Source organism: Pelecanus crispus, chromosome 10 (assembly GCF_030463565.1).
Source record: "Pelecanus crispus isolate bPelCri1 chromosome 10, bPelCri1.pri, whole genome shotgun sequence".
In the NCBI taxonomy this organism is placed as follows: Eukaryota; Metazoa; Chordata; class Aves; order Pelecaniformes; family Pelecanidae; genus Pelecanus; species Pelecanus crispus.
In genome coordinates this window covers 33,902,498-33,928,271 of record NC_134652.1, presented here as the reverse complement: position 1 = coordinate 33,928,271, position 25,774 = coordinate 33,902,498, and the positions used below count along the sequence as shown (strand labels likewise).

The following is a 25,774-nucleotide window of genomic DNA, read 5'->3' as shown; positions in this document are numbered from 1 at the left end:
TGACTCAAGGGCTTGAATTAGGAAGGACAAAAGTGGTCCTGGGCCCCCATACTACTCATGGCTCCCATCTCTGGCATACTGGAAGAGGTAAGATGTGCGTAGGCACTATTTTGTCTTACCTGTGGTTTCATTTGATGGGAGTACCTGAGGGATGAGAGCTAGTGTAGAGCTTTGATTGTAATATAAAACATAAACACAAAGCAAACATCCCTCCATAACAGGAACTCCGCTAATTCATAGAGGGAATTGTATCCTAGCACTGTGAAAGGGTTTTCAATGGATATCCTATATCTACACTGAGTTCAGTGGTGCTTGCCGTAGAGGAAAGAGTTTGCCTGCAAACTTGGAACAGTTTGCAGAAGGAAGCTGTTTTGGAGAAAGCATCTACCAAACCCTTCATTTCGCATAGCCTTCATTCTCATTAGTAAGGAAGTGCATGCCCCTTGACCCTGAGGCTTGCCTTGCTGCACCTTCAGCTACCTCAAGGACTTTTGTTCTTGAAGAAGCAAGCATCTGGCTCCTGGCTTTGTTAAAGGTGCCTATGAAAAACAAGACTGTGCTTGCAGAAGAGCTCTGTGAAGGGTTTGTTTCTGTGTGGGGGTTCTCATTGGGATCCTTGATGTGTTACCACCTCCCAGACCCTATTGCAGCTGTCTGTTAGCAGCCCTAGTCGTGAGCTGGTAAAAACTGCTTCTCTCCGTTTTGAAGCTGAAAGCAAAGTGCTGCTGTGTTGTTTCTAGTAGCTGTTGTTTATAAGTATATGGCAGGTTGTTATTATATGGAACAGTGTGCCAGACTGATGCTTTGAAACACTGTGCAACTGCATATACCTTCCTTTTGTGAAACACCTTGCCACCAAGCCACTCAATAAGATAAATGATGTACTTACAAGCAGCTGATGTTGAGCTGACAAACAGCAATATCTGAGTACATGCCTTTATGAAAGAAAAGCATGATATACTGCACATGGTGATTAAACTGTTCATCCTTGTTTTCCTGAGTTTATTGATAGACTGCTTTTTCAGCAGTGTCCTCAACTCCCCAACCTGACTTCTCTGTGGCATCAGAAAGAAACAATGACAATATTGCAGTGACAGCATCTCCTTTAAAGGTGGTGTTCTGATAAGCCAAGGAAATATTTGCTACTTGCTCCTATGTGTTGTAAGCCCATGAGTTGCTTTTTTAGAAAATTGTCCTTTTAAAATCAGTATAGGCTATTGGGAGGTAAATAAGTTTGCTGCATGTGTTGGAAGAATTAAAGTCTGTTTGGATGGGAACCGATTTTGTGTACCTCTCTACTAGTGAGAATCCAGGGGATTTCCATTGTAGAAAGGTCACTGAGAGGGAAGAGACCTGTGTTTGAGTAGAGGAAAGATGGTCAGCTTGGGGATTCTGAGTTTCACAAGGCTCTCAGTCTGCTGAAATATGATTCCTGGGCCTCTGATTTTTTTGAAACAAGTGTAGTACTGTGGTCATGTACCCTAGGTCTTGATGAAGAAAAGGTTATTAAATTTACAGTGATGATTAACAGGACCAAGTCTAATTAAGGTGCAGTACCAAGTGACTTCACTTGACCACTTATCAGCTGATAAAATGTTACTAGAGTAAAGCTGTACCTTGGATTTTGCATGCTGTCGTGGTTTAGCCCCAGCCAGCAGCTCAGCACCACGCAGCCGCTCGCTCACTCCCTCTGCCCCGATGGGATGGGGGAGAGAATTGGAGGAGTAAGAGTGAGAAACGCTCCTGGGTTGAGATTAAGAACAGTTTAATAATTGAAATAAAGGAAAATTGTAATGATAATAACAACAATATAATAATGATAATAACAATAATAATATACAAAGCAAGTGATGCACAATGCAATTGCTCACCACCCGCCGACCAATGCCCAGCCAGTCCCCAAGCAGCGATTGCCATGCCCCGGCCAACCCCCCCCAGTTTCTATACTGCCCGTGACGCCATATGGTATGGAATAGCCCTTTGGGCAGTTTGGGTCAACTATTCTGGCTGTGCCCCCTCCCAGCTTCTTGTGCACCTGGCAGAGCATGGGGAGCTGAAAAGTCCTTGACTAGCATAAGCAGTACTTAGCAACAACTAAAACATCAGCGTGTTATCAACATTCTTCTCCTACTAAATCCAAAACACAGCACTATGCCAGCTACTAGGAAGAAACTAACTCTATCCCAGCTGAAATCAGGACAGATGCAGTTTTTTTCTTTGGGAGCAGGAGCTGGGTATGGCAGCAGCTGTAACCTTTCCAAAGTATGGGAAGAGAGGCAGTCTGCTGGAATGTGATTACACCGCTGTACTCCAGCTACTCGGTTTCATCTTTCCTATGGTTTCATGAGCTTCTTTAGCAATTCTGCAATGTTAATCTACAGAAAATCAAATTAATTAGGATTTATTTGACTTAAAGAGGTGAGGAAGCATATGCTCAGAACATACTCTGGGGAGTCAGTGTGAGAACAGATGGTGGAGAATGGAAAGTCTGCTTTCCTTGCCTGATCCTTTCTCCTGTCACTCACCTTTGATGCACAGTCATGAATATAGAGTATTAAATGAGTTGTCCTCAAATTCCTTATTAATACTGATACATACTTATAAAATGACAGTAAACATGCTAGCTAGTAGGTAGAGACAGTAAAAGTTCAGTTTTAAAGTCATATTATCAAGGTAAATGACTATAAAAATGAAATGGTGGCTTCACAATCAATGCCTAGAGATGGGAATGCTGAAAACTGTGTGAATGCAGTGTGAAATTTTGTATTTTGTGTATAAATTAAGTGGGAAAATTGCATGGATTTCAAAGAACTTCCAGTAATTTGACATTAAAATTATGGTTTTAAATGCACTGGAATAAAAAAAAAAACCCAGAGTCGATGTTAACACATTAGCTACATAAAAACATGAAATGCCAGGCAGTCTGCAAGTTCCACTTCAGTTTTTAGGTATATTCTGTTTATGTTTAAACCATACCTCCCATCATGGATTAAATCTGTTCAATTCACTGTCCATTTAAATGTACCCACTTATTTTCTGGTATGGACTGGCATTTTCAGGAGGGGTAGGAGGCACTTCTGCTCAGGACTTCAGTCCTGGCTATTTCCTATATTGACACAGCACCATGAGGTATGCCAGGTCTGTGATCCCAAATGCTGGTACAATATTTGCATGGTGCTTGCAGCTGAAGAGAGACAGAAGTGTTTGTGTGCTGGGTAAAGCATATGAAGGATGCAAGGCACTTTCTGGCGTTCGAGCAGATTAAGCTGCTGCATAAACACAGCAAAGGTTTGTATGTCTGTACTGTAATTCAGATGCTCTGACAGAGATGGGTTATGACATACTGTGATTTTTTAAAGGAAAATAGGGTTTTTTAAAAAATTTTAGCTTGTGAAACAGAAACTGATTTATCTCCACATGAGTATCCATGATGGTAATTTGTGGCTGCTTCCACCCTCATTTATTATTTTGCGTACAAAGCAAATATCATGGTAGTGATTATGCAGCACTGAGTCTTCTCAGCAATGCCTGGAGATTTCCCTCTTCACAGGCTGCTTACCAGATGCAGCCTCATTGTAGAAGTTTCACTCTCTGTAGTGAAGAAGAAACAAAAATACAATAGAAGACAGGACTATACTGTTGGATGCCTTTGACACATCAGGGATGGATTTCATTGCTCTTAAGAAACAGAGGTTCCATCAAGGGTGTTTCCCTAGGGTTACTCTGTAAAATCCTAATGACATAACTTACTAACAACAACAACAAAGAAAAAAAAAAAAGAAAAAAAGAAAAAACAACCAAAACCCACCCAAGTCCTCAAACATCAAGCCTGTAAGTGAGCGCTTATTACCAGCATATATTCTTGTCCTCAGCTTTCCCTTTCATCGAGCAGAAAACATCGTGAATTGCCGTGTTCTCTCTGCTGATATTGGAGAGGGGTATTTGTCGCATAAGAGGCTTCTGCTGAAGCAAGTTTACCACTTTAATGCAGGTTTGGTTTTGCACCTTAACTGGACTGACTTTCTTTGACAGATTAACTTAAATAGTACAACACCGAGAAGGCTTCAGCCATAAGATACACTTGCTTAATGTGAAATGTGCTTGTTTCACTCATTTACATAGCACCCAAAGTTTTCTTTTTACCCATATTAACAGCTTTTGCAGTCGACTTCTGAAGCTAAGCACATCTAAGCATAAATGTTGAGGCTGTTGCAAGAACTCTAGACAAGGGCTTCAACTGCTATAAGTCAATGGCTGTTGCCTCTTTCGGTATTTTATTGTATCCTGAAAATCCATGTTGTCGTATGATGGCATAGAAAGCTAGGATTCAACTCCTGACTAGAAACCTCCCCTAATGATGCTACTACAGTCATAAGAAAGTGATCTCTTGAACTCCGGTGTCCCCACCTCTTCCCTCTGTCCCCCTAGTCTACATCCCTCAGACTTACAAATAATACAAATTCCCAGCTTTGGTTCCAGAGGTTTTTCTGAGATCTGATTTGTAGTATTCCTATGTGTCTCTGTTATTAAATCTTTTTGAGAAAGAATATTTCCAGTATGCATCATGGCTGATGATGCAGAATTCTTTCTTCCAGCTTTGCTGTTGCCAATATGGAAGTTACACTTTTTAGAGACTATAGTGTTATTCTTTCTACTTTCTGTCATGTCCAATACCTGGCAAAATGTAATCTAGTCCTTACAAGAGATTCTAAGCATGAATGAAGAAAATGCCTATTCTACCTGGAGATCATCAAACCACTTAAGATTAAATAAAATAAGCTGAACTGGTTCAATCCACTTCTACCTTGAACTTAAATGAAAACTGTTGTCTTGACCTGTTTAGTCCCCAAGAGCGTATGATCATTTTTATATAGCTAGGGGAAAATAATGTTAAGATAGCAATGGAAAACTGGAACAGCTGTCCATTTGTAACCCAAACTGTTATTACCATTTTTGGATAAAATATCATTTGTTCAATGCTAAACTATATTAGATAGACATGGGGAGAGAGGGAGACATCTGTCCTAGAAGGCTCTGAAAGAGACAAATGGTAATAAAAGCAAGAGCAACACTTGTCAGTGGAGTGAAGCTTTCACTCCTTTTGCCCTGACATCACCGGAGCTTCGTAACATCTAGTCTGAAAAAAAGACAGACTCTGGTTTGGAGGTCTGTTTTGGAAATTTGCCCCGTGTGGGTAGTAAGTATGGTTGGAAAACTCAGTTAACCTCTGCTGGGGCAGTTCTACTGCAGTGGCTGATAGCAAAGCAAGCTAATTTAATGTTAGCAGAGGTCTCTTCAATTGGCAGGGAGGCACTTTCAGCGCCAGGGCAGGTCTACGCTTTGTAAATGTGGTGCAGACATACGCCACGGATGGACGTGCGTGTTACGGTTAGCGCATGGCTGCTTCCTCCTGAGTGCCTTCCATCATGATGGTGACAGCTGCCTCTTTCTAGAGATAGATTTCAATGCTCTTTTTATACTCATCTCATAGACTAAGGAGGAGGAATTAACATTCACTTATCCAACAAACATCCTATAGTTAAAAAGTCATAACAGAGAGGAAGTAAAATGCCAGTGATAGGACTTTTTATTATTTTTGCCAGTTTGTTTTTTTTTTTTTTTTCTTATAACAAGATCCCTTAGTCCTTCTTCATTAATTTTGAGAGGCAGGCACTGAATATTTCTTCTGAGAGGAGACTATTTGGGCAATTTTCTTAAATTTAAAACTTTATAAAAAGTTGACAATTTTATAAAAGTGTAATTTAGTTTTGTTTAAATACATTGTATCGCTAAACAAGCTTCATTCATGATGTAAAGATGGAACAGCCTAAGAAGGAAGTAAAAGCAGCCGCTGTTTTTGTAAAGGCAGAATGACCTCAGCCCTCCAAGTTCCCACCCAAACAGTCCTATCCAAACTGCGGAATCCCATGCTTCCAACTAAGCTTTGAAACTGGAGCAAAATCAGATACATTGCTTTACCAGGGGAAGTGAACTCTATTGTTTTGCAAAGCACATTGTATTTTAATTTTGTAAACTATCAGAATAAAATATTGGATGATAAAAGCTAATAAAGAAGTAGGAAAAAGCCCCACTTAGAATATCAGATTTTCAAAGAACTTCATTAACTTACCCCTTTGTGATGCAAGGGAAATATTATAACCCATTTTATAGGTAAGGAAGTTAAGATGTGCTGAACACATCTTGTCATGGCCTTACAACTGGTTTTTGAAAGCTTGGAGTAAAACGCATACCTTTCTAATTCCTACTCCCTTCCTCAATTTGTTGGACTAAATTGGCTTTTTTATTTTCTGTGTGGCAGTTGATGTGACTTTTTTTCCTCACTGCCTTTCACCCCACGTGCAGTAATAGTCTGTTCATAAAGCTATGCAAGAGCAAAAGTTAAACCTTACAAATCTTATTTAAGAGAACTGCGTTTGTTTTTGTCAGCCAAAATTTTTCTGATGATGCCCAAGTAATAAAATATTACTGACGTGTGAGTAAGTAATTTCTAATGAAATGTGAATGTATATGTGTGCAAAAAAAAATATTGAACTCTCTGTATAGCACCTCTTACCTCAGAAGCTGATATCTGTTATCTAACTAATAAAGAGAGAATGAGTTACAGTCTGCTTTGGTTTCCAAAAATGTTTTACAGTGAAAGGAGATACTACTTTGTTTTGTTTAGAACCTTTTCTAGTCTGTGTTTTCCAGTTGTTTCCAGATTATTACCAAAAAATAACAAAGAACCACAATCAGCATCCAGTCTCACGGAGCTCTTTTTTTCTTAAAGCAAAATATTCAGCTAAGCCTGATCGCTACTGACAGGGCATTTAATTTTTTTTTTTTTTTTTTTCCCCCCCCGCTTTGTGCAGGAGCTGGAAAGTGCATTGCCAGGCCTCTCAGACTGGCAGGGGAAGGCTGGGTCCTCAGCTAATGACTATGCACAGAACGTAGCTTTCAGATGCCAGGAAGCAGTCGTGAGATTTCAACCAAGGTAAGCCTTGGGATATGACAGTACATTTCCCTTCTGATTAACTGTAGGAAAGGCTAATTCATTTGCTGCCTTTTGGATAAAATATTCAGACTCCTGGCTCCCATTGGCAGTCGTGTTCTGTATTTATATGCCTAGGACTGTTTGGAGAAAGCGAAAGGGATGAAGATAAGAATGCAAATTTCATCATTCTTTAAACCCCTTGTATTTCAAGCAGGAAGAACATCCTCAGTTCAGAAACTTCAATTCCTCTGTGCCAAGTTTCAAAAATATCTTGGTACTTCTTTTTTTTTCCCCCCAGTGCTGAGTTGCCTCACTCTTTCTCAGAGTTGTATTCTCACTGAGAAATGGGAATGGGAAGCTGCACACCTGATTTTAGCATGGGTATGCATTTACATGCAGTTTAGGCCCTGGGTGCTGTGTAACTGTGCTTGTTCCAATGCTGTGAAGGGTATGGGGTGTTCATGTCAGGCATTAGCCAAGTCTTGATGGCAGGTAACTCAGCTGATCATGAAGTTACTCAGCTCTGTTAACTATTGGAAGTCACAGTTCCTCCTCCAATCCTTCATGGCTGTGCAAAAGGCACCCCAAAGAATGGGGTTTCAGCTCGCCCAACTGACCCAATCTACCAGTGAGGCTGTGTCCTAAGGATAAGATTTCGCTCTTACTGACAGGCTTGGACTGTGTAAATAAGATCACGCTCTTCACAGCCATCAGTTTTTGGGGCACCACTTTACAAATTTCCCATGCTCAGGTGCTGTTTTGGCCCCACTTTGCTGCGCACATAGTGTTTCAGGCAGGTGAGCCAGGTCTCTGCTCTTTGTTCTCTGCATCAAGGTGCGTGACAGCCTTGGTGCTGTGTGGCAGAGGCTCTGGAGGGGCTGGAGCAGCAGCTGTGCGTCCCAGGGGTGCTCAGTGGGCCAGGGCACAGCTAATTGACATACAGAGCTCATTGCCTCCAAGGTCTGTTTCAGGTCAGGACTAGGTTGGTAGCGACAGTTGCCATCCAGTGGCAGTTCGGTGCTTTACGTGAAATGAACTGGTAGCTTTCACCACAGCTTTTAGTAGGCAACATTGTAAATGACATTAATTTGTGCTCTCAGAGGAAGCTTTAGCAGAATGACCAAGCATTTAATTAGCTTTCACAAAGAACTGCTTTCACCCTCCAATGCTTGTATCTGCAATTGAGACACTGCAAAGTCCTGCGTCTCAGAAAGTGTCTCTAATTAGCCCCAGCCTAGGAAGCCTGCCTTCTCTTTTTCTGGCATTCTTTGTGCTAAGAAAAAAATCACCAAAAAAAAAAAAAAAAGAAAAAAATTTCTTGTAAAGCGGGGCATAATGAGTTTGGTATCAGAGAGTTAGACCTACCTAGTGGCTCTGCTGGTAGAAGGTCTGTGTATGGGTAGATAATGAAATAACATTGGTTAATTTTGGTTGATGAAAGGAATGCGATGAAAGAAACATGGACTTTAAAGATACGTACACATAGTACAGTGTGCATGAATAAAACAGCAACCACAGCAAAGTTCCCCTGCCCACTTCAGCAGTTTGGCCTATTTAGTGTGCCTGGTGTTAAACCATTGTTCACTATGCTATTTATTCCTGTTTAACACTAGGGTAGCTCCTTAGGAAGCCTGCTATCCACAAGTGCTAAATCTGTTAAATAATGGTACCTGGATTTACCATGCTAAGAGCTATGAAAGCATAGTCATCAAATCTGAACTCTGGCCGTGTCTTAGCTTGATTATATTACAACAGAACGGGGGTGACTTTACTCTCAAATAAGAAACTTCAAACATGGAGTAAACAAGCATTAGCCCATGGTCCCTGGCCTCACACACACACTTTATTTACTTTAACTGTCTTAACTGTCCTTGGAAAAAATGTTCCCACCACCCAGCTGGGGCAGAGAACTTTGAATTACATATGCTGAAGGTTACCGCTTTCAGTCTGAGGGTCACTGTGCCTGGTGACTCCTCTTAAGGGTCACCAGCAGCTTGCTCCACCCCTCTGCCGTCAGTCAGTGTTGACAGGGCCAGAGCAATTACATGCCCATGTCTCAGCTCATGCAGATCGCTGGCTGCTGCATCAGGATCACAGAACTGATAGCTGCCAGGCTATGATGTCTTGCCTTGTTTTCTGCCTTCTCTGCTCTGGGGCATGGCAAAGGTTAAGTATTTGGTCTTGGCAGCAGGCAGCAATCATAGCTAGATTTTGACAGAACACATCTGCTAGACCCACTAAACTTGAGTTCACTATCTTCCACCCTGTTTTTGCTAGGTTACTTGTAAAATTAGCAATGCTTTGGAACAGTACTTCTGCCAAGGATTCCTAACTCATAGACCAAAAGCTTTCTGGTCTTTTGGAGAAGAGGAGATGGCCACAATGCTGCAGGGGTGCCACTGGGCAGGCTCTTCTGTCTATCAGATGTGTGTTGTGAGGATAGGAGAAGAAGGATTTATTTCTGTGTCATACTAAGAAGCAAGGTTGATTATTTCTAGTGCAGCTTGTTGTTCCTTCTGCTTTAATTTAGTTTCTGTGGACTGTTATAGCTCTGTCATTAGGATCATTGGAGTTTAAAGGTCTAAATGCCTCTGAACTTTAGGGTTTTTTTAAAAAAATCTGTTCTAGCGAGTGTGGGACAGCTAAAAACAGGATAGGTTTAACCTGTCTAAATATGGATTAAAAAATACTGAGATATGAAAAACTTTTCACTACAGTCCCTGTTAAGCAGAGCAATCTAAATTCAGGGTAACCTAACAAGGGATGTTCATAAACAGATACGTGACAGAGAAGAACAGGATGAACAATATAAGAGAAACAATCTACAGAAATATGACTCATAAGTATATTTATTGATTGGGTTTTGGTGGGGTACTTTCATTTTATGATAACCACTGCAACAGTGAAGGAAAAGTTCTAGTGGGATTTGAGGGAAATGGGAGAATAGAGTTGGTGAAGAGGTTTACAGTCAGAAGAATGTTAGAATACTGTCTTGTTCTTGGCTAAGCTACATCTGACCTGTGAATCAAGGATTTTAATTTCAGGAGGTGTTTATCATGCATGGTTTATGAACATCTGCATCAATTTAGAATATGAAATGCCGGCTGCATGGAAGGAAGCCTTTACATTTTATTAAAAGAACATGAATTTCTAATACTATTGCTAGCGAGTACATTGAATACTGCTCTAGTCATTGTGTGTAGTTGGGTTTGGATAAGAGTGTAATATAATCTGCACCTTTGGGAGATAAAAGTTATATGCAGGCCCCAGGAACAAATGTTACAATAGAGAGAATTCCCTTTTTTTAACACAGAATAGAAAAGTCAGTATGGAACAATACATATGATTACAAAAAGCTGCTCTTATCGATTGCCTTCTCAAAGGCAATCAGCAAAACGGATGTGGATTGCAGAGCTGTGTACGCCGTTACCTGAATAGAGGATGGTGTTTTCTTCAGATGCCTGTTACACAGAGAGGGGGCTGAAACGTGGGACTGCTGGCTGGTGGGAATGTCAGTGTTTCAGAGAAGACTGCATTCCAAGTCAGTGTGGGAACTGTGCTTTGGGTTTTGGGTTTTTTTTTAAGTTTTCTGACAAAGAAGAATTCCCGAAAGTTCCCCCTCTTCCCCATTCCCCAAATAAAATGGGAGTGGAGTGGTTTCATAGTTCTCACCACCACTCCGCTGGTCCCCGTGTTGCAGAGGCTGTAGGGTGGTGGTTGCTGTCAGACCTATGTCTGTTCTCCAGGAAAAGTGGAAATGCTGGGAGTCCTGGGCTGACCTGGATCTTGGCCTCACCCAGAGTCTCCCAGGGTTTCTGTGCTGCACATGAGGGAAACCAAGCTCTGGTGAGGCTGTCAGTATTTAAGTTTTCAAGGCAAGTAGCATTTGAGAGTGCAGTTCAGGTGGGGACTGTTGTAGTTTCCATGCTTTCTGCTGAAGAGCTACAACTCAGGGATGTGTGGGAGGGAGCAGGGAAGCTGCAGAAGCGCTGATGTCCCCGCACCATATGGCGGACCCGCGCGGGTGAGGCAGAGCTTGTGAGGCTGTGTTCCCGCACAGGCGGCCAGGCGAGCAGGGAGAAAACTTGGCCAGATTCCCTCCCAGTCCTGCCTCAGACCTGGCAAAAATTCATCACGACCAGTATGTGTCTGAGAATAGCTCTCTGTCAGCAAATCAGGATTTTCTGATGAAACATTACTTTGCTAGGAAATGATTGGGCAGGATCTAAGAACACTTTCTTCAGGAATCTTGATATTAAAATATTGATGTTTATTGTTCCAATGATACTTCTTGTATCAAGGCCTGGGAAGTCCCTGAGCAAGCTCTTGGGTTGCAATACACTTAAAGAAAAAAAAAAAAAAGAAAAAAAAAAGGCGGGGTGAGGAGAGGACAGAGGGGAAAAAAAAAAAAAAAAGTAGTATCTTACTGTAGCCCAAGTAAGGACTGTGCCTGGTGAGTACAAGAGGCACTCATAATAGGAAAAACAAGTGTGGTTGTCCACAGCCAGCCTTTACGTAGCTGCTGTGATTGATGAGACAGGCACTGCTACGCTGACTCTCTGTCTGGCTGCTTATTCCGGCATTCAGGGACTGCCCAAGGAGTAGCCTAGGATGTATCCAAACAGCCTGGTGCCCTTAATAGTGTTGTTTCTTTCACTGCAAGTGTGCACTTTATGTTCACCCAAAAGCCTGTTGCAGTTCTGTATTGCTTCGTAAGGATTCACAGGCATGCTTTTGAAACATTCACCTGCAGCCCTGTATGAAGGTGGTGACTGTGTTTGAATTTCATAATGCTTTTTGCTATTTGTGGAGGTCTCAGAAATGACCTTTTTGTTTTCCTGGCAGTGAGGTCACCCTCATGGTGGGAAGGGTAAAACTGATTGCTAGACTGGAGGCAGGGAAAGAGTATTGGGCCAGGGTAGACTGAAAGTGAATCTGGAAACGGGGTTTCATCCCACAGCACAGTGCGTGGTTTGCTTGCCAGGATTTATCCTGGCACGACTAATGCATTAATTGGCCCAAGACACTGAGCACGTGTGGCATTGTGGTGCATAAACACGTAAACCTCCTGACGATGGGGTTAGTGTAATCCAGGCTTGGACTGGATTGAGACTTGCAAATTACAGAATATAATGCTCCTTTCTGGGTTTAGTCTGGGAAATAAGAAATGAATTTGCTTAGGTTGTCTTTAAACGTTTTTTCTAGTTTTTAAAAATTATGTGGTTTTATTTGAATTTTATGTGAGTTTAAAAGTGATATCATGTATAATTCACTAATTCACATGTTCTGGTCTGTTTTTTAAACAGCTCACTGCTCATGCAAATTGGTCTTCCCCTTGAAGTCTGGTAGGAGCTCTGTTATGGAAATTAGTATTTAGGGGGTTTTATTTTGTTATGTCCACAAGCTTCAAATGTGTATGTTACTGGGTTGCATCTTTGTCATCTGCGCATGCAGAACAGGATAATTCTGCTAAAGCCAGAGCTGCCAGCCTATAGGGAGGGTGCAAGATCAGGCCTTTCATATTTTATAAAGAATGATATAACATATATTTAAGTAGTGGCCGCAAAGAGAATTCCATTTTCGTTGTTTTACAGGATGTACATTGTACAAAATAAGGGTTGCCCGCAATTATTCAAAATTTCAGCTAAGACTTAAAATAATTTTAATGTACTCGGCACAGATGGAAAATTAGGGCTCGTTCCTGCTGCTTTTGAAGTTAATGGATATTTTGTGATTGACTTTTAATGAGAGTAGGATCCAACCCATAGTTATTAAATTGTAAGCCCTTTGTTGCCTGGTGACAATCAGATAACCTGCATTTGCCTAGCAGAGCAGTTAATCTTGGTGAAAACAAAAAAGCACACCCCAAAACTCTCTATATAGAGTAAGATCAGCTCAGCATACATATAGGACTGTTAATGTAAATGGTCTTCACACAAAAATGGTGACTCAACTTAATCATTTCAGTATCTCCATAATCCAAAGAATGCAAAACTAAGAGCACCTTACTCCAGTATTTGTAGTGAAAAAGAAACAGTAAAATGCAAGACTTCTGCATCCCTAAAACAGCAGACAAGAACATCATCCTGAGTGAGAGAGGTGGTGCGTCATGGGTGCTGTAAACTTTTTACTCTCCAGAGTACAAGACTCATGAGTGATACAGTTATGAATTATGTAGAACTCTATATAGCACCTGTAAGAACTGCTGCTAGAGTTTGGATTTTTTTTTTTTTTTTAAGGAGAGTTCACATTTCCTGTGTGTTATGCACCCTGAAAGGAGTCATCCAAATGAATACCAAAGTGTACAAATCTGACACGTGTCCTTTTCTTCCTTTCCTTTATGCCTATCTCTAGTTCAATGCAATAAATCACTCTCTATTTTGCTTCATAGTGAATTAGTGTTTGTAGCCTTGCAGGTCCTTCCTTACATGTTATTAAACCAAACTATAAATATTTTCTTTTCTGTTCTATTCTCTTTCCTATTAAATTAGTCCTTTTGCTCTCCCCATGCTTTTTCTTTAACTCTCCTCTGCTGCCTCGTACTGTCCTCTCTGCTGCCTAAAAGCTAGAGATCGGTTGTTAGGCATTAACCTTTTTGCTTCTGTAATTCCATTTTCCTTCTGTTCTCTTGACGTTATGGAGACATTTGCTATTAATTTTCAGGCAAGATGGTGGAAAGAATGTGTATGTGGAGAGCTGCATAGAGAGGTAGATAGGTGCTTGTACAACAGTCAGCTACATTACCTTGCAGCTTAAGTATCTCCAGCATCGCCCACTTGTGATCATGTACCTGTGTATCTGGAGGGAGGTGCAGGGTGGCTGTTCTGTGAGACCTCCCATTCTGGTGCTAGATGTACCACCACCAAAATGACTCATTTTTGTTCCTACGTGAATTGCACGCCTTGGAGCCTGTTTGGAGGCATGTGGTTGTTCACCCTGGTGTAGCTATCTAATATGTCTGGTTTGGTAAGAAAAGTGGCATATCCATAATTTCAGTCTTTAAATGCCTCATGAATCTGTGAAGAACTACAACAAAGGCACAGGCATCTGTCTGTACTGGTTTGGAGGTTTCTAGAGACTTTTAAAACTATTTGGTTTTGCTGGGATGACTCTGAGCACAATAGGTTGAAAAACATGAATAATTTTGTCCAAAAGAATCTGGCTTTTTGTGTTAGTTTTGATCCTGTCTGTGAGTGATTCTCATGGGGGCCAGCAAACACTGCCACCTTTTCAACACCGAGAAATCTCATTCTCTGAGACGGCAATAGTTTTCTTGTTTCAGCTGGGTTGTGAGTCAGCCTGTGATACACCCATGTCAGGCTTTGAAGTTGAGTGTGGAAAGCCTCTGTTTGCTTTGGGGAAGGACAGAACTGTGGTATGAGGCTATTCAGGTTGCTCACCTAATTCATGGGAAGTTTTTCTTAAGCTTCAGTTTCATTCCTTGGTAGAGTGAATTTGTAACTAGTCCTCAAGCTGGTAGGTGTGTGGAGCCTTAGGCCACGACCACATCTGCTTGGATGGGGCACAGTTGTCTCATGTGCCATAGCCAGAGGGAAGAGATTTTCCCCTTGCTGGTGCAGGACCTTCCCTTCCTATTTCCATGTGGAGAAGCGGTGATACACTCAGGGAAAACCAAAGGTATGGACATCTCTGACGGCTGCAAAGTGACACTCATTAGAAAATGTAGCCACCTCTCTTACTCAAAGGATTTCCAGCTCCTCACGAGAGTCCCTTGGGCCTTTGTGAAATTTGCAAAAGAGAACTTAAGGAGAAAGTTGAAGAGTGGGAGCCTGAAATACCATAAAATTTAAATATGGAAAGATTTATTCTTTATGGCTCTGATACAGGAAAACTCTTGTTCCAGACTTAAAGCATGTGGGACAAATCGTGCTTAGATTTAAACATATGTTTGAGCCTTTTCTTGGCTTTAACCAAGATCACCAAGATACTGAGAGCTGATCATGCTTCTGTAGAACTCTTTCTGTGTGACAGAGTGAGCCCGGATTTTAATGTCGTAGTTTCCAGAACCTTGTTCACAGTTTAAATATATTATTTAGGATTCCAGTAAATCACTGTTGTTTTGAATGAGATGTAAAATACAGATGTACCTTTCATAAAAATGTTATTTTTTTAATAAAAACAACTTTATCCCATAATTTTTAATTTGTGTACAGACATGATGAAAAGTTTGAAATATTTGCAGCATAGATAAGCAATCTATTGAGTGAAAATTCTTGTTTTGTTTTGTAGAATAGATCAGAACACATGCATTTCACCAAAAGAAGCAACTGAGCAACTTAACAACTTAAATGAGGTAAGCTTAACCAAAAGTTGAAATACGATGTTACAAATTTTGAATTAGATGTTTGCTTTTTGTTAATTCTAAAGTCTTGGAATAATGTAATCTCTTGGGAATCTTAGGTTAGCTTTTTAATGAATCATTCTAGTCGTGTTTTTGGAGAAAAGCTTAAAAATGTGATACGAGACTGCTGTGATAGTTTAAAAGCCAGAAGCAAAAGATTTTAAAAATGTTTTAAGCCAACTTTATGCTGCTTTCTGTTTGTGCTCAGAAAAGAATTAAACATTCAATATTGACTGAGTGAAATGCCATCTTTCAAGAACATTTGATTTTTTTCCTCATATTACAGCTCAAATATGTTCAGCTATCAATTATGTTTTGTTTAAAAACAAGGAGTTCTCAAGGTTGCTACATCCTGCAAAAATAAACTGTGAACAGAACAATGTAGTCTGAAAGGTACTCTTGTTGTAAGATGGGAGGAGGGGAGGGTTGGAGTGGAGAGGAAGCAAGTAAAGCCAAATAACACCTGTGACACTTGAAACAAGAGCTGTTTTCACAGGGATTATGCCAGGAGGATGATGTGAGAATAGAACACAAAGAAGCTGTTTGTGTGATCATGTCAAACAATGGATGAGCCTGGGCTAGATTCTCACAATCAGCAATATACTGGAGGCCAAAACTGAGCCTTGCAACTATTCAAAGTGGGAAACCTTATAAAGCATCTCCCACAAACAAGGGTATCTGCATACTAGCATAGAGTACGCTTGCATACTGCAAGGGCAGTGAACAATACTAGGCTTAAACAAGGAGCAGACAATATTTTTAAGTGTAGACGAAGGCAACAGAAGCAGGGGGGAAAAAAGAGTTGAGGGGAAGAGAAGCCCATTCCTGTCAAACCGTGGAAAAACCAGCTTTGTGTCCATAATGAGCCAGAGAACATCTATGTCTATTAATAGATGCCTGATCTTCATTAGGGAAAAACCACAATGTGTCCTTTTAAAGGAATTCAGACTTAAGCTTCTCCGTACAATGAATTATCTCCTGTGCATTTGTGTCATTGTTGTGCACCTCACTATTGAAAATCCCAGTGCTGACTAGTAAGGCTCATTCCATGACCAATATAAGGCAGTACACTCAGCCTCTGTCTAGCCAGTTAAGGCCCTGGGAGAAATCATTAAGCTGTTGTTTCTTTTGAGAAGCCCCATTGCAAATAATCACCAAAGCTTCCACTTAAAAGCTTCCATTTAAAATTCTTGCAAAGGACTCCTCAAAGATTAAGATAAAATATTATAATAAATAAAACCAGTGTGAGATATTAAACCAGATAATTAGATCAGAAATTAAAATAAATTGTTAATAATTTATGGGGAATGAACAAGGGTTACGTTCTGGTGCTTTCTTCTGCAAAATCTTAGATTGGATTGTGTCTCAGGTCTACTGCAAACCTAAATGGACATGTGTCATAAGAAAATAAATTCTCTTCTTGGATTAGAGAAAGTGGCGTCTCTCCTCACTGCTCACCCCTGGCATTACACAGACCCAGGGCATATCTTGTTCTATCTTACTGTTGCTTGTTTGTTCCCCATAAAGGAAGTTCTGAATTGAAAATGTCAGATGCCTCAAGACACAAATATTGCCATAACAAATACTGCAGTAATTTATTTACATTCACATAAAATATGCCTATCTTGTTTTAACCTAAACTCTCAGACTAAAAAACAAGGGAGATGCTTTTATACGTCGCTGTTCTAATGTGACATGTAAAAGCATTAATTTCCTTAGAGTGAAGAAATTGAACAGGTTGATATTTGCTCAGTTTCTTTTCTACATGAATCACTTCAAAGGCGATTAAATAATGGAAGCTTGGATTATTCTCCTTCTCTGCCTCAGCTGATTTCATAAATTCAGTAAATCCATCAATAAACTGGATATAATAGAAAAGCTGCCTTCCTGTCTTGGAGGGGCAGGAGCAGGCCCAGGGGCAGAGTGCAGGCTTCCTTAATATTCAGCAACACCGTCCGTGGGGCCAGGGCGGTGTCAGTTTGTGCAGAAGGCACCGAGTCTGGGCTTTGCTGCTTCTCCCTTCTCCCTGTTAGCCTCCAGGCTGGGACCCGGCAGGGCCCATGGGTGGGGCAGACCCATTCCCTTCCCCTCTTCCCTCAGCTCTTGAATTTACCAGACCTTGGGATGTCAACAAGGATGAAACAAAGGATGCTGATAATAGCAATGCTTTTTCAGGGAAAGAACGTATTTCTGACAGCGGTGGCTCTCCCTTGGCCGTTGTTAGCTCTCTGCTCTCTCTGCGGATATAGAATCATAGAATCGTTTAGGTTGGAAAAGACCTTTAAGATCATCCAGTCCAACCATTAACCTACACTACCAAGTCTACTCTAAACCAATCAAGGGTAGACTAGACTAAACCATGTCCCAAAGTGCCACATCTACCCGTTTTTTGAACACTTCCAGGGATGGTGACTCCACCACCTCTCTGGGCAGCCTGTTCCAATTCTTGACCACCCTTTCCGTAAAGAAATTTTTCCTAATTTCCAACCTAAACCTCCCCTGGCGCAGCTTGAGCCCATTTCCTCTCATCCTATCACTAACTACTTGGGAGAAGAGACCAACACCCACCTCACTACACCCTCCTTTCAGGTAGTTGTAGAGAGCGATAAGGTCTCCCCTCAGCCTCCTCTTCTCCAGACTAAACCACCCCAGTTCCCTTAGCCGCTCCTCATAAGGCCTGTGCTCCAGACCCTTCACCAGCCTTGTTGCCCTTGTTGCTCATGCAGTGAGCACTGATCGATCAGCGGGTTTGGCAGCGCTGTAGCTCTTGGTGCATCAGGCAGAGTGCGGGGCTGCGAGGCCCCATTTGGCACATTGTCCCCCATCAGGCTGCGCCCCGCGGGACGTGCCGACCAACACGTCACGTGGCGCCCATCCTGCAGGGGCCCCATGCGAGGGCCTCCAGCTGGAGAGGGAGTTACTGATGGCACCTACCAAGAAAAAGTTTATAAGCTGTTTCAGGGACTCCCACTCATTGCCACAGCATTTCGGTGATAAATTGGGAGTATTCGTTTATTCAGTGTCCCATTCTCCAGGGGGATTTAGCAGTGTGAGTATAGGTGTGTGGTATTTATCTCTAGAAGTAAGAGGTTATCTATCATCTCAATAATTCCTTGCCCTAAGGCCTCAACTCTTGATTTTCAATAATTATTGGATGGAAGGAGAGATGGTCAGTGGGGTGCAGTCTACAGGCTTCCTTGTTGGTAAAGATGGTTTCTTTACTGCAGGCCGAGCTTCCTCTGCAAATTGCAATCCTTTTGTACTGTGTTTTCTCCAGCAGGCAAGAGTATGGTACTTTAATGACTATGTTTTCTTAAAGCATTAGCAAAAATTACAAATAGGAGAGAAATACCACACTGTCTCTCTTTCTGTTTTCCTCGGACTTCCTGTAAACGTCTTTATTTTTCCATTATCTTTGGTCTGGAATAATGCAGGAAGTTTTTTCTTGTTCTACTGGAATTGATTTAGCTCAAGTTCTTTGAATTGTCAGTTACTTTAAGAGGACGTAAGAAGAGATAAGAAACCTTTGTCCAAGACAATTATAATTGCTGTTCTTAAGAGGCAACAATATGGTTATTTTTCCAAAGAAACTTAAGGATCCATTTTAAATATTAGTAAGTCCTTTCATTTACATTAGCACGGATCAGGAATTACTGCATCAGAAACACTGGTGTTAGGCACCAGAGTAAAGCTGGAATGATCATCGAATCTGAAGTATTTGAACCGAGATCATTAGCTGACATACTATGCCATAGCTTAAATTACTTCAGTGATACTGGTTTCCCATATAAGAGCTTACTAAAATTTATGATGATACCCACCATGACCTAACATTTCCCTTTCTATGTATTTTAGCTGTTTGTATTTGCTTCTAACACGTTTTGCAACTTCTTTTGAATGGCCAAGGGCAGAGATGGCCCAGCTGGGCCTCAAGGGCAAGTGTGGACCATGAGAGATGAAATTTCAAGTAGCAGGTGCGCAGGCAGGTTCATCTCCAGATTAGTTGCATTGCTGAGCATGTGTGGCGCAGAAGAGTACCCATCCGCACCACTGTGGCAGGACGCCTGCACTCACATCAGGGCTGTACAGGTACGCAAAATTATTGGAGAATTAGGGGGAAGCTGGAAGTGGCCAGTAAGATTCACGAAGTTTGAGAAGATGAAGACGGGGCTCAGACTTTATTTTTCTCTCTTCTTGCCTTCCTTTTGCCAGCAGTTGGTAACATGTTGGCCTGCCCCCAGCAAGCCCAAGGATAGAGGACCTGCTGCCAGTTGCTGATATATGGCCGTGTCCCCTCCCAGAGCACCTTGCTGCTCTGCTTAGGCTGCGGTTGCAGAAACGGGGCTGCACTGCTTCTGCCACAGAGCGGGAGGTCCGAGGCTGGCAGGATCCAGCCCGGCTGCTCTGGCATTGCCCGTACTTCAAGCAGCCCTCTGAGAGGGGCAGGACAGGACATGTGGCAGGGCGGGCAGCAAGGTTGTCCATAACATTTACTAGGACACTCCTGTTGCCCATGAGTTGGTGACCCTGCGCGGCTTTGTGTTTGGCCTTTGCTTAAAGCTATGTCTCCTTACATGTGTTCCCATAAACACGTGGTGGCTTTTCATGTGTAGTGCGCTGTGGTGGTACCATAGTACTCAGCTGTGTTTTAGGAGTAAGATGAAGTTGATGGCACACTCCAGATTCATCATCTCCTTGGTAACATCAAAATGATCAAAACTACTTACTCTTTTTCTCCCTACATCAAATCCCTGTCAAGGGCACATTCATGAAATCATATAAGGTATTTTATTATTATTATATGAATTTTTTAGTATTTGGCAGTGACTGGAAAGTTGCCATCCACCCACCTTCCACAGATGGGTGAAAAATATCATTTAGAGTAACTGAATATAAACCAGCTGGTGAATTACAGCGTAAGCATTGCCAAAATACAATGTTTAACAATGTAGTCTGCGTGAATGCTTTTATACTGAACTTGCCATAAATATTAATGAATCATAAGAAACAGTGATGCAGAGTGAATGTATTTTCTTGACATGGGAATTTTGTTGTCAAATGCTTGAAATAACAGCCTGTGAAGGTTAGGCATATTTGTCAGTTATTTGCCTATGTTCACCTTGTTGGTATGTTCTTCTGGTATGTTTGCCTATGTTTGCCTTACTTGTTATCAGCAGTTCTTGTGGTAAGGTCCAGGCTAGGATCAGAGTCCTCACTGGTCTGTAACTGGTGTAGTCATCTTTTGCTAGATGACATTAATGACTGTAAAAAGCTGCCCGGCTGTTGTGATAATTGCACAGCCACTTCGTTTGGGTCTCGCTGGGGTGAGAGGCAGTGGAAAGTGAGGCCTGTGATGTGATGAAAACTCTTCCCAAAACAGTGCCATGGGTATGATTCAAGTCAGCACCCTTCCCTTGACAAAGAAAATTCACTGACACTTGAAAGCTGTTGAAGGTGAGATGGTTTCCATCATCCTGTCTGTAATTCAAGAAAGCCCTGTAGAGGATTAAAGAAGACTTTGAAAGTGCCTCATAAAAAAGCTCAGATTGGTGGTAAGAAGTCTACTAAATACATCAAAAGCAGGAAGCCAGGTAGGGTATTGCTGGGACTGCTGGCTGACATGTAAAATGGGCACCAAGGCGATACATCGGTAAACAGAGAGGCTGAGTGAATTCGTTATATTGGTCTTCACTGATAAAGCCCATGTTGGGGACATCTGCACACCTGGTGTACTCTTTCTAGCAGACAGGTCAAAGGAAACAAATCAGTTTGAAATGATATATGTAAAATATTGGACCAGTGTCAGTAAGTGACAAGGAAAAGATGCCGGTCATTCAAGAGTCCTGGAGGAACTGAGGTGTGAAGATGAGGCGCTGCTGGTCAAGATGGGTAAATTATCCTTAGAAATGGCAGCTGGGCCAGAGGACGGTAGGTTGTTAATGCAACCTCTACCTGGGAACAGTAAAAGTATCTTCTGCCTCAGATCATAGCAACCGGCTCTATATCATACCATATTTTTAAAGAATAGTTTTATGTTTAGGCATTTCATTATGAATCAGTGCTTGATCTTGCAGTCACTTCTTTCCTGGTATTATAGGATGAGATGTCAAAATGTATCTTGACAACAGATGAGAGGAACTTAATTCTAAAATAAATGTATAACACAAGCCATTTCTTTGCTCACACGTGTCTCCAACATCAGGCTGCTTCTGATAGGAATGGCCAGAGCTCCTGTTCGCTCTGGGACCAGGGGAAGGAAGGTGTTCCTGGATTTCCTTTTTGACCTAAGCTGAGGCCAAAGTCCAAGTGTTTGATTGCAACCTAATCTGTTTTGTGGAACGGGATATGGATTTTGAAGCACTCCTGACAGCAGTAGAGGGTTGCAGGGTCTAGTTCTGGTGATCCTGTGCTTTTTTGAAACTTCCCTATTTTGAGGTATCTCCTAGAAAGAGCTACTTTCTGCTCCTTTTTCACTGCCTGAATTCTATAAAAGGATTAAGGCTGAGATCTTCCCTGCTGTTCTCAGCCAAATCAGTTGCTTTTTTTTTTTTTTTTTTTTTTTTTTTTTAAACCTTAAACCACTGGCATCCTTAGGTTTATAAAAGGGCTATATTACAATAAAAATAATGCAAAGACATATTAAACTACTCACTACATAGGTGACATTGTTACATAAAGGAAATTATTCCAATAAATAAATTCATTGTTTCATTAAGTGAATCAATAAATTGGCTTCAGGTCTTTGACAGAGTGGGGAAAGGAGCTTTTCAGGGTATAAGCTTGAGGAATTTTTTTTCTGTTGGAACTCAGATTTTCTTTCAGAAATTGCTCTTTACAACTATGTACCATTTGAGTGACTTAACATTTTACATATAATTCTGTGTGTGCCAGCTGTGTGATTATTAAGACAGCCTTGTGTGATTTTGTTTTATGCTGCAAGCTGTATTTCCCTTGAGAGAGGGGAATGAAATGCGTGGGGTATCGGTAGTGACTCATTTTGCCCGGTCAGATGGTGATTAGGGCTTTCACAGCATTTACATCACAGCAAGATGCTTGTGTCAGATTGTACAGCTGAATATTGCATGCAGCATTAAAGATTAAAATGAGAAATGGACCAAGCATGACACAGTAGCTGGAAGTGATGTTATAGATAACCAGCCTTGTCCTCACTGATTTGTCTGCAGCAAGTGACAATGATCTGTTAACTTTACCTTTGCAGCGGATAGGAAATGATCTGGTTGCCCTGTAGAAGCAGCAGCAGCACCCTACATAAACGCTATGTCTACATAAAGAGGTAGCTCTAAAAATGCCAATTAAAAAATATCTCTTCCAAGAATCCCATGAGGGAGCGTGTTCTCAGTAACTCTTTGTTCACTGCTGTGTACTGCACAACAGGCTGGAGAGGAAGATTTGGTTTTTTATGAATGGTAAATGGGGAGGGACATAATGTCATCAGATCGTGATGTCAGCCCAATGAATGAAATACTTGCTTAGTGTATTGCTTCAAGACCAAGAAAAGGGACACCATCTCTGTTTGGCTTCCTAGAATAAATCGTCTTTTGCTGACGAAGTCATCTTTCCCACGTGTCATGAATAATCCATGTAAATTGGGACTTAAATAACCAGAAGTCAAGAAACTCGTGGAATAGTGCACGTTTGTTCTCTTGCACGTCCTCTCAGAGCTGCTAGTGGAACACCCCTTTGCAGGCGCTGCTAATGGGCTCAGTGAGTTGAAGAGCTGTCGCTGTATCCTGTTGTTCTCTATCTAGCCCAATGTTCTGCTTTTGTCTGCAGAATTCTTTGTTGAAGCTACAAGCCCTTGAAACCGATCTGTGCTCTGCGTTTCTGCCAGCCCAGGAAGAAACTCCTCAGCTGCCGGCACCCAAAGATCCAGCCCCTTCATCAGTCCAAACCAGCGCGCAAGCTGATGGGGCCAGTTGTGGAGGTAAGCGATCATGTCATGATGTGTACTCATTTGCAATTACAAAAAAGCCTTGTGACTTGCAGTTTAATATCAGATTTGCAGTCCTCTGGGAAACAGTGCAGAGCTAATGCAAAGCACCATTTCCTGATGCAAATGCTGTGTAATGTAAAAAGGGGTGATACCTGTTAAAAGAACGGAAATTAATGCCTATAACATTCTGTTTTTCTGAGAGGGAGTCTTGCTTTTCAGACAGGTCTTAAGAATCCCGATTCTTTCATTTTCAGTTTTAATGTTTCATTTTTTTTTTTGTTCAAGTGAATTTATGCTCTTTACTCCCTTTGTCTGTATTGCATGAGATCACCTGCCATATCATGTAATTCTATTTTTGTCATTCTTTTTGTCAAAGCAATATCACTTCATTTCTCCTATTATTGATTTTAATTTAATGCATCAGCAGAGAGATAGCGAAGGTGAGTTTTACAGCATGTGGGTTTTAATCATTCATGAACCTGTATTATTACCCATCCGGGCAAACTGTGGTGTGTTATCTCTGCCTCTTTCCTCAATATGGAAACCAGTCCTTGCAAATAAATAGCCCTAAGGGTCGGCACTATTTTTGTCAATTGAGAGCTTGTAGTCACAGGGCTGGCAGAGTCGTGATGCTCAGTAGAAGAGGAATCACTGTTTGTGAAAAATAGGTCAAAGGCAGTATGACTAATACATCTCGCAGACAAGTGACATGAATGCACAAATACTTAAATCATTCACCATGTATGGTCCAAATTAAGGCAGATAGGTCAGCAACCCCTTTGCAATTAATGTTTTATGTCAGAATAAAGGCGGAGGTTCAGAAGAACTTACTTCAGAAGCTGTTTGCTTAGAATTTTCAGCAAGAAATAACAGTAGAGTTATTTACCTAAAAAAAAATCACAAATGATACTGTTCTGCTTCAGGAATTCTAGAGTTTGAGGTTTGCCTTGCACTATTAAGGAAAATGGTATGTAGAATCCATATGGATATGGATATAATAATCCATATAATAATGGATTATTATAAAGATGAAGGAATGAAAAAAATACTAAATATCCTGGGGTTTAGTTAAAAAAAAAAAAAAAAAAAGGGATGCTTTAGCCCAGCTAGGCAAATACCTTAATAGCTCTTGGATACCTGTATGGAGCTTGCACTGGTGCTAGTCCCTTGGTGTGGACCTGAGGCAGAGACATTTTGCAGCCCACCCAAAATCTGCACTGACTCTTTTCCTTTATGGCAGGGTGGGTTCTTCCTCCTTTTCCAGTATTTTGCTGAATTATTTTGTTCTGGTAGTTTCATAATTCATTGTTAGGATGGTTCATAATTATTTCCTTTGGGGTTTTTTTGCTGTTTTGATTGGATTTGGTTTTATTTCATACTGTTAGTGACCCCTACTTCTGATACCTTCTCTAGCTCCTGTTTGCCTATCTCCAGCTACACAGGCAAATATTGGATGATGTAGCATTTCTCTCGCGCAGTTCAGAGCATGCGCCGTCACCCTTGCACTTCAAACTTGTGCTTTAATTAAAGCTTACCTGTTTAATGGATTTTAATGTACGCTCATTCCTGCTAACATCCGCTTTGTGGTTTGTGGTTTTGGTAATAACTTGCCGTATTGCATAGACAGAGCTAGTCCTAATTCTGTCTCTTAAATTACTACTGAAATCTTCTGATACATTCACTTTAGGTACAGTTTTCACATGGGACTATTGGCTATTTTAGCGTGAACTTGGGCGGAAGTCCAGAGATTTGTACCAGGCTAGGAACAGAGTTTTTAGAGGATGTGCCATATATACTACATCTCTAGTTATTAGCCTTTGCTCAGTGAATCAGGCAATAAAAAAATTAATATTAGCAATGGACAAATGTATTATTTTTAAAATAAATGTGATTGTGCAGTCTATTTAATTTCTTTTGTTTCACATCCCAGTCAACCAAAGTTAGAAAAAATGCATTATATGTATGGTGAGTGAAGCTAAAACATTCTAGTAAAATGACAGGGTATTTCAGGATGCAAATTTTAAGGGATGAACAGTAATTTTTATTTCTAAGCAAAGTCAGCAATTTCCAATTTACTTCTGAATATGAAAAAACTTGAATTAGAGCTGGCAAAATGAGACCATAAAGAATTGCAAGGGGGTATTAAGTTAGTTTTTTTAAGGGAAAAAAAGAAAAGCAGAGTGTCAGTTATTTTTATAGCTTTGGAATATGAGTATATATCAAATATGTGACTTGAGCTGTGAGCAGCTGAGCTTAACTACAAGGTGGTCTAAATGTATTTTAAATTAAAAATTATGATACTGGCATTCATGGATGTAACATGTTGAGGGATGAACACATTACATCTGCATATTCTTTTTTATATACAACAGATTTCAGCATATTATTGTTTTACTTAAAGAATATCACATGCAGGAATACAGACTTGTACCATATGACTTGTCATATGATTGAAGTCCACATT

General features: G+C 41.0%; 1 protein-coding gene across 1 annotated transcript in view; it reads left to right on the top strand.

The window, feature by feature from the left end:
- FAM13C (family with sequence similarity 13 member C) overlaps positions 1 to 25,774 on the top strand; it is a 54,269-nt gene that overhangs the window by 8,622 nt on the left and 19,873 nt on the right. Inside the window, exons 4-6 of the mRNA XM_009489247.2 lie at positions 6,873 to 6,994; positions 15,245 to 15,308; positions 23,214 to 23,301. Coding sequence (XP_009487522.1) covers positions 6,873 to 6,994; positions 15,245 to 15,308; positions 23,214 to 23,301 — 274 coding nt within the window. The remainder of the gene's footprint in view (positions 1 to 6,872; positions 6,995 to 15,244; positions 15,309 to 23,213; positions 23,302 to 25,774) is intronic.